The sequence below is a fragment of the Pteropus alecto genome, unplaced genomic scaffold (genome assembly GCF_000325575.1).
Source record: "Pteropus alecto unplaced genomic scaffold, ASM32557v1 scaffold53, whole genome shotgun sequence".
In the NCBI taxonomy this organism is placed as follows: domain Eukaryota; kingdom Metazoa; phylum Chordata; class Mammalia; order Chiroptera; family Pteropodidae; genus Pteropus; species Pteropus alecto.
The window spans coordinates 5,799,741-5,809,274 of NW_006434366.1; the positions used below are offsets into that span (position 1 = coordinate 5,799,741).

Here is a 9,534-nt window from a genome sequence, read left to right on the forward strand (position 1 = left end):
GGGTTTCAGGGGCGTCCAGGTCAGACAACTGGCCGTGGAGGGGCCAGGCTGCGACGCGTGATCCTGGATACCAAGCTCATCTGCGGGAGAAGCGGCGGCCGCCTTCCGGCCTTTGTCACCAGCGCTGTGCACTCCTGGGCTCTCTCCATCAAACATGGCAGCAAACCAGGTGTCCCCGACGGCAACAGTTACGAAGAGCACTAGCAACAAACACGTCGCAGGGTTTCACGCAGGCGGAGAGACGCGTATCCACACGGATGTCACATGGGTGTAAACGCAGGTACGGGCGGGGAACGCACCGTACCTATTTGCTTTACTCCATGTGTTGCTAACGCACCACTTCAGACCTCAGTTTCCCCTTCCTCATTAACGTGGGGTGGTCTAGATCAGGAGCCCAAAGCTGGGGGAGAAACCAGGCTCGGAGCATCCCCCAAACCCAGGGCGCCTTTGACAATCAGGTTAAAGCCATTACAAAGTTTCCCCAGAAAACAGACATATGTGGGTAGCAAGGCTCACACGCGATGTCGGGGCGTTGGCCCCTGAGTCTGACCTTGATGTTCTAGCCCCATAAAATGCTATCTCCGTAACAGGCTTTATTTGAAAATGACCATTTAAAACATTGGCAGTATAGTGAATTTTTTCCTTTACAGTTTCATGTAGTTGTAGGAAATACAGTGTTTTTAATTACGTTCCTAGAGTGTATTTTTGGGCTTCTTATACATTTTGATGAATCTTGCCAAATTGCTCTTTTTAGAGGTTTCCCCAGTTCGTGTTACCAGCAGGGGTCACGAACAGTCTGCGTCTCCCTCGCCAGCGTTAATCAGCATGATCTTTTCGTCTCTGCTAATTCTGCAGGGACGGGTAACGTTGTTTCTTTTCCTTATAATTGCATCATTCTGTTCTTGCGCTGGGCTCACGTGTGTCAGATCTGAGGCTGGCGCAGCAACGGGCTGGGCTGTGGCTGTTTCTGACGCCCAGGCATTTGCTCTCGAGAACGGGGTTCTCTGTCACCCCAACATGGCTCTGTGTCGGCACGCTCTGCACGCTCATCTTGCCAGGCACACTGGGTGTCCCCATCCACTCACGAGTCCCCGGGGAGGGCCTGCAGTCGCCAGCTGTGGGTGTGTTCTTCGCTCGCCGCTGGGGGGCGGTAAAGAAACGACAGACGTGGCTGGGAACTGACTCAGACGGTGGGAGGAGTTAGGTGCCGTGTGGCTCGTCCCGTGCGGAGGGACTGTCTGCCCGGGCTGCTGGAGAGCCCCGAGCAGGGTGGGCGTGCACAGCCTCAGGCCAAAACCGTGGCGGGAGCAAGTTTCCAACCGTTTGATCACCTCTCAGAGTCCCTTCAGATTGGCCGTTTCGTTTGTTTAATTAAAAAATAAACTAATATGATAAGGAGCAGAGCGATTTTTCCTAGATCACCATTTCTTGGGGTAAAAAACAAACAAACAACACTTCCCTGTCAGATATCACATAGCATTGGACATTTATATTACTGGGCTGCGGATTTTAGTTCATGAGTCATGAAGAAGTACGCTATTTTCCTTCTGAACGTCAGTCTGCTACTTCTGTGAAGAGTATTTGGAGGACCGACGGCAAATCCTTTCTCATGTTCCTGGAGTTTAACTGATTTCAAATCCATGCCTTGCCAGAGGTCTCGGCTCCTCGAGGTGCCATCAGAGGAAGCTGTGCCTGGGAACCTTGTAAAAATGCCAAGTCCTGGGCTGCACCCCAGGCTCTGCAATGGGGGGACCAGCGGTCCCGCTCTGCCGAGCCTCCGGTGACGCTCATGCCACCTCAGTGCGGCAGGTGGCCAGCTGCCTTTGACGCACTGGAGTCAAAGTCCAACTTGACTTTGAAATCGATGCTTTATCTGCAATGTATCCGAGTGGCCTTTCTGGACCAAGCGGTTTATTTCACGTGACACCTCATCCTTCACTGTGGGGTTCTCGGCATGACATTAACAACGCCGTCTCGGTCATCGGTTTTATAAAAGGGTTCGATTAATGTCATGACGTGTAATTAGCACTTTGCACATGGCGGAGGCGTTTTCCATGTAGAACTCAGGTTTACCTTCCCCGCAGCCCATGGCGTGTGTGCTACCCTACGCTTAGGTGTGCACGCATTCACCAGAAACTGCTTCCCCTCGGTCACCCGTATGTTAGAGAAAAAGCTAAGACATACCAACTTGTTTAGAAATGGATAATAACATAAGTAATTCAGAGATCACGTCCATCTGTTCTCACAGAAAGAAAACCATTGAACTAAAAACTTGTTTTCTTATGTCCTGTGTATTATATCATTTTATCATACTTTGTCAAAATTTGAAAAATACCGATCACTGTAAAATTAGAAAAGACCTGTATGCTTCACAAAACTTGAATTAATGAAGGTAATAATGATTATAATGAGACCACAACTGAGAAGCAAAACACGTATAAAACACCTAAGTGACATATGCGTGAAACCTGCTTAAATCTTTAATACGGCCTTGAGGGAGAAGCACCTCACTGCAGGATGCTCTGTGTCCTGTCGGATTGCTTAGAAACACTCCCACCTAGTGGTCCAGTGTTTTAATTACAACTTTTATTTAAAAAGGTACAATCATGAGGTGCTTCCACTGTTTAATTTCATCACATGCATGTTTCGGTATTTTAAAATTCACTTAAAAGCATAGTTAATCCTCACACTCTACATAAGAATTTGTTCTTTTAAAATATAAAAGGAATTGCAAACATACATTAGAAATGTTTTGATCACCATAATCGTTCTAATATGTATTGAATTATATATATGTAATCAATTATAAAATATATAATTGTACAATGTGTATAATATATATTCTGTTGCAGTTGACTTCTTTGTATGCAACTTGCTGAAGTTTACCTCCCAAAATGTGTACTTATTCTTATAACTGGAATTACTGAATTCATTACTAAGTCACATAGCTGTTTTACAAAACATTACAAACAACTACCTTTCCCAAATCAGAAGAGAGGATTTGTGGTCAGTTTTGAAAAAGCATTTTTCTTCTGTGATCAGGCCTGCTGTGAGCAGTTTTGTATTTTTGTTGTGGTTACTGTATATACATATTTCTGATGGACATACAGCATTATATCGGTTTCAGAAGTACAAATAATCATTCAGTATTTTATATACATAGTCAGATGATCACCCCGATAAATGTAGTATATTCTAAGTATATAAGTATTTAAAAATGTAAAACGTGGGTCAGTCGGTTCGCGACGCAGACTGATGGGTTTCTGTCCTGTTGCTTCGCCACCATTTCCCACGTGTCTGTCCCCAAACCTTCACTTGTGATCTATCCTGGGTGTCAGCGCAGTGACAGAGACGGCGTGGCGGCCTCAGGGACAGCATCCCTGCCCTCGGGGACAGGCGCAGGGAGGAGGAGAGGCCGCGGGAACACGCAGCGAGGCCGGGGAGGCCGCTGCCGGGACATGGGCGCCCGCTGTGCGCCCCGCATCAGCGCTGACCATCACAGGTGGCCTCTGCATGCGTAAGTCACAGGCTGGTGACACGGGGTTTGGGACAATGTCCAAGACGAAAAAAGGGCAGTGGCGAACGTCCTGGGGGAGCGAGGCCCAGCACGTGGGGACGGACACGCGGGACACGCGGGACACGCGGGACACATGCCTGGAGGAGGGACGGATGTGGGGGACACGCGGGGGCACGGTGGGTGCTCGCGATGCCCCGAGGGGTTCGAGGGGCCTGAACGCAGCCGGCCACGTGTTCCACGGAGCCCGTCGCCCGGTTTTGTGGCCTGAGAAGCGTGATCGTGGGGACCGGGGGCACTCGGAGGCACTGGCCGGCGGGGACAGGTCTCCGCTGTCCTCGGGCTTGGGGCGGACAGCGGGCGACGAGGGTGAGTGGTGGGAAGGGGGGTGTCCGGGTTCTGGGAAAGGCGGGCGCAGCGGGGCCCAGGCAGCAGGCGAGGCCCGTCTGCGTGGGGACCCGCGCTTTGTCACGCGTGCGTTTCCGAGTCCCCGCGCTGGCACCGTCGTTCTGTCTAACAAACCAACGTGCGTCAGACGCCGGGCCCTGCGCTGGGCGGTGGCGTTTCCAGTGACCGCCCTTAGTGGACTTCCAGACTCCTCCGGGGGAGGGTCCGTGATCCAACCGCCATGCGGAAAACGTGCAAAAGTGACCACTGCGAAAGTGACACGTGTCCCAACGCCGTGCCCCAGGCGGAGTGATGTCCCCGGGTGTCCCGATGCTGTGCCCCAGGTGGAGTGCCCTCAACAAAGCGACATGGCCCTGTGTGCCCGCTGGGGAGGTTTCCCTAAAGCAATGACATTTAACTTGAGAGCAGGTCGCCGATCCCGTGAAGCAGAAATCTGAGGACCTCATACAGGAAGGAATTTGCCACGTTCTTGGAGCCTGTGTGGGCAGCAGCCTGAGCCGGACGCCCGTCATGGCCCTCAGCGGTGAGCACACAGTGAGCGTTTTCCAGGGTTTTCCAGGGAGTGGGTGGCAGGCAGGGAGGGGCAGGGAGAAGGCGAGCCAGCGGGAGTGTCCCACTGAGGTCCGCTGCTAACTGCACATGACTGGTGACTGCTCCGATCCAGGGGCCATCGTGGGTAAGGGACAGAGGAGGGGGCTTGGAGAAGAGGGGTCTGATCTGCCCACCCCGCCCCCTCTCCCGTACGGGGCATGCGGGGCTCCCGGGCGGGGCTCGTGCCTCTGTGGCACGGTGCCCAGGAGAAGCCCAGCGATCTGCCTCGGGGACACTGCCCCTTACTGCCGCCCGTGCCGGCCAGCCCGGGTCCTCGCAGGGCTGTTCGATTGCAGTGGCCGGTGCCAGACAGGAGAGCCCGGAGAACCGGCAGCGCTGGACACCACGTGCCACAGGGATGGAGCCAGGACAGGAGGAATGGTGAGAGCTGTCGGGGTCCGGCCACGCAGGACGCTGGAGGCCAGCCGAAGATTTGTGTCATTATCCTAAGAGGGAGCTCAGAGCAGGGGAGAAGCACGACGGGTCTGCACGTAAGTATCACCCTCCCCGGACAGTGGGGCCAGACCGAAGGGGCCAGAGAAGGACCCGCTGGCCCGGAAGTGGTCCAGCCAGTGGTCACACTGCAGGTGGACCCAGGGGACACACAGGCCACACTGTCCACAGAGTCAGTGATGGAGGAGCATGGCGGAGGAGGGAGCAGCCTCGCTATGGAGGACGGTGCTTGGGGACAGCACGGGGACCTGGGTGGAGACCGTGAGAAAGTCGCCGCCTGTGCAGGCGGGGGGCGGGGTGTCGGCCAGGCTTGCAGGGGGAAGTGTGCACTCACTTTAGAAACACCGCGTTTGACAGATCCTTCGGGCGTCAAAGAGGTGCCAAGTGGGAAGTCACTCGTACAAGCCTCAGCTCTAAGCAGAGCCCTGGGCTAAAACCCCCTGGAAGTCATCTGTCTGTCTGCCCGTGACCATCCGAGCCTCAGACAGATCAGACACGTAAGGGAGGGGACAGAGCGGGAGACCCAGGCCGGTCTGCAGCGAGCGGCAGGGTCCAGCGAGGTGGACGCGGCAGGAATGGACCCGTGAGGTTCGATTACTGCTTTTTAGGCTGTATCTAGTCAACCGCGGACAGACGCACAGGACCGACTGTTTCCCCCTAGTGTGTGTTGTGCCCACATCGCTGAAAACCAAGACGTTTCTACACACGGTCGGTGAGTCAGCTTTAAACACACACTCTCCTATTTGGCACCTCTAGGAGCCTGTGAGAGAGCGGGGTGACAATGTACCAGCGTGAAGTGAGTGTGCGCACCCCGGGGCGCACGGCTCTGCCCTGACGCCTCTCAGGCCATGCGGGTCCACTCGCCGAGTCACGTGACGACCCTGTGCCTTCATTCTACACATAGACGGTCGTTTTAGAGGCTAAATGTGATAACGGATGTGAAGTGCTTAGTACGCATCCAACGTGTTTAAAAATCGCAATTTTCCATCGACTATCTGCTGGGCCGGACTGGGTGTCTCGACTTCCCACCAGCCTTATTTGAAAGCATAGCGTATTGGACGTTTTCTTGAAAAGTGACATTTCTGCATTGTTTTAAAAACAACCAGGTGAATATACATCCACCTTATTTCACACGAATCATAAGTATAGAAATTACTGGCGTATGATATTCTGTAGATGTTGATAATAACGAATCTACTGTAAACAGTCATTCAAATCAAAATTGTTTTTACCTCATTCACACTTTATTAATTTATAATTCATTATAGATATTCCAGAATCAGAGGCGATAGAAGGTAAGGTTGATATGGAAATTCTGATTCCTCTCATCTGGGTAGAAAAGAATACAAACATTTTCAGAGTACGTGAAGTCAAACTTTTATTTGGAGAGTTGAATTTCATGTACAATAAAATATTTTTAAGCCATACATATTCATAAGCATAAAACGAACACCACCTACAGCACTAACACGTTTTAATAAAATTCTACTATGAATATTAATCTAAGCCAAAAAAGGAGTAATCAAGTAAACCAGCTTTACATATCTTTTATCTCTTTTGATGATGCAGTTAAACAATTTAAGACACAAAACTAAGCTTTGGCTCATCACTACTTCCTCCGCCAGGGGGCGCCAGGGTGCACGCTGCCGCGTCCCAAACCCGCCCCTTCACACTGGAGTCAAAGTTGCTACAAGAATCATCTCTCAATGGCATGTAAACACATTTAGGGTTCCAATTGGCAATTATGTTTTCAATGCTTAGCAAAACGCACCAATATTTCTCATTAAACATTACTGGTCTCTGTTTAGCTCGTCTCTTCCATGAATATAAAATAGGGAAAAAAAATATTATTTGAGATTTCCAGCATCATTTCATTGTGCTTTACATTTTTAGAAACATGGACACATCTAAAATATCAGACGCCTTTACGCCAATAGAATAAATCCACCAAAGCCACGTTTTCTCGGACACATGCAAAAGCAGCGAAGAACACTTTTGTACAGCAAAGACCCTGCTTAATTCTCTTCTGATGACTAATTACCGATGGCACGTGCAAATCATACCACTCGTTGAACAGGAGATCAATTTCGTTTCCTGTAGATTTGTTTTTCTATAAAAATATATTTATGTGCTCACAGGAAAAAATTGCGTTGGCTGCACGGGCGGGGTGACTTTCCGATTCGTTAGATCGTAGGTTCGTTTGTGAAGTTAAAAGGCATCTTAGCTTTCATCATTTTCAAATTTTTCTTCATACAGAAGAACACCCTGTGACAAAGATAAGGTCCGTGGGATCATCGTCAGCACGTCAGCGTCGAGACCGTCTGCAGCCACGGGGTCGAGCATCTTGCCCACGGGCTTGTGCATGAAGTCGGTGCTGGTGCCAGGGGAGAACTGGGGGTTCGCTAGCCCCGGGCAGCGCTCTGGGGAGCCATCCCACCATCAGGCCTGGAGCGTGGCAAACGGTGACGGCAGACCGGAGAGGTCAGTCCCGGCCCGGCTCCTGTGCTGAAGGTCCGCGGCAGGAGCCGAATGAGAAGCGGTAACATGGACGGCAGAGGCAGCCACGACGCAGCGTGGCTTCCGTGCCCGTCAGCTCTGGCCACTCGGAAAGCGGGGGCGGGGACGTCCTTTCACCCTGAGGGCGAGCAGGGACCTCCACCAGGAGACGCAAAGATGTTTGTGTCTAACTTAAAGATCATTCGATCTATAATACATCTGCTCCTAATGATTTTCAGAGATTATTGCCAACTCACGCGCTTCTCTTAAGACCGTTCTGGCCGATGACAAACAGGAGGGACTAGCACGATGGCAGCGCTGCCCTCGGAGCCCGACCTTGGCCGCGCCAGGCGCCGGGGAGCTGACGTTCCTGCCGGCTCATCAGAACGCGACTCTGCCCTCTGGAGAAGCGGCTCCCCCGAGACCGGACGGGGGTGAAGCTCCAGGTGCGCCTCCGGGGGTGCGGGTCCCCACACTCACGCAGGGTGACGTCCCCGCTGGTTCTTACTTCGGGAGCGTGGTCCATCCTGACCCACGAGGCACCACTGAAATGACATTCTTCTGCTGCCTACGCATGTTGGGTGACACACACAAGGTTTAAAGTGACCCCACGTGGATCACTGCGCTGACCATCACAAACATCACTACATTTGGGTCCGCAAGAAATACAGCGGCTATGGAAATCAAAGTCAAGGATGTAACAAGAGACGCCCCTAGCTATAGGTCAGAGAAAAAAGGAAACCTGTGAGCTAATTTCACTTAAACATCGTTAAGAATTTTACGGCGAGATTAAAAAACGTTTCCGTGACATCAGAAGTTCAACACTGACGTTTACTGACATGCCTGCGCAAACCTTCCTACCGCTACGAAACCAGTTCCACGTACGATCTTGAAAGGACTAGCCGTCTACTTTGCAGGAAATAAATTTCCTGAATTTGTACTGACTTCAACAGAAAGAAAACAGAAAAACGTCCCACCACGTGTAACGTGTGATGCAGGCGAACACGCCCAGAGCAGGAGCACACTCAACGAAACTTCCGAAACGCAGGAAAACATTTCCCTCAGTATTTCTACGATATTTTATTTTGAAACTGTTGGGAAAAGCAATGTAGGGACACAGTCCAAACGCTCGATACAGTGTCCTGCGTCACGGACCCTGCGCTGTTGGGCGTGGCGCTGGGACCACGGGCAACGGCTTCTGGCCCCCGACGCAGGCCGTGTAGACCACCCGTCAGCGCGCTCCTTCACCGGAGAACACGACGCGTCGACGCTTTGAAGTGTGTGAATATTAGCATCTTATGTACAACGCATTCGGAAGGCGTACGCACACCTACCGCTGGATTAACACAGGACAAAGGTAAAAGCGGCCAGTTTAGAAGTGGAGATAAAATAACAAAGTACAACAGAATGACGCTCGGGCCTCACCGAGAGCTCGCGCTGTTCTGTCATGAATGACCTCCGACCCCCGCGCCCCCCGCAGCCGAATTCAGTCCGGGAAAACAACGAAGACGTTGGCCGATGTCAAAACCGACAGAAATCAACGATTCACACTGGATCCGGACAAGTTAGGATCCTGTTTGGACACGACCGTCTCCGGGCAAATTGTTAGAGCTCAGTAAACACCAGTTGGCTGATCAGGTAAGACTCCCACACCTGCGGATCAATACGTCTGGACTGTGCCCCAGGAGCAGCTTTCAGGAGGTGCCCGTGTCCCTGTTTATGCGTCGAGAGCCGCGTGGTGGCCGTCCTTCTGCCTGCGGGAAGCAGAGTCGCCCAGGCGGATCCGGGGACCGAGCACAGGTGTGCACGCAGGGCTGCGAGGTGGCCGTGCCCAACCACGTGGCGACCGGTCACACCAGCAGCCATGAGACACAGCAGCGCGGGCCTGGAGCTCGGCCGCGGGAGCTCGAGACACGGGATCTGAGCCGCGCCCCACACGTCAGCTCCTGCCAAGGCGCCGAGCCCCGAGCACAGGCCCGCGGGGCCAGGCGCCTAGCGTTCCTGGGGTGGCGCTGTGTCCCCCAGCGCGGTGGCAGCGAAGGGGGCGCCTGGGTGGCCACGGGCCTGGGGAC

At 52.5% G+C, this 9,534-nt stretch overlaps 1 protein-coding gene across 1 annotated transcript in view; it reads right to left on the reverse strand.

Annotated features, from left to right (window-relative positions):
- Positions 1 to 7,186: 7,186 nt before the first annotated feature.
- The window catches only part of CHL1 (cell adhesion molecule L1 like), a 56,228-nt gene continuing 53,880 nt past the window's right edge, over positions 7,187 to 9,534 (reverse strand). Inside the window, exon 27 of the mRNA XM_015587170.1 lies at positions 7,187 to 7,386. Within this exon, the coding sequence (XP_015442656.1) occupies positions 7,187 to 7,386 (200 nt within the window). The remainder of the gene's footprint in view (positions 7,387 to 9,534) is intronic.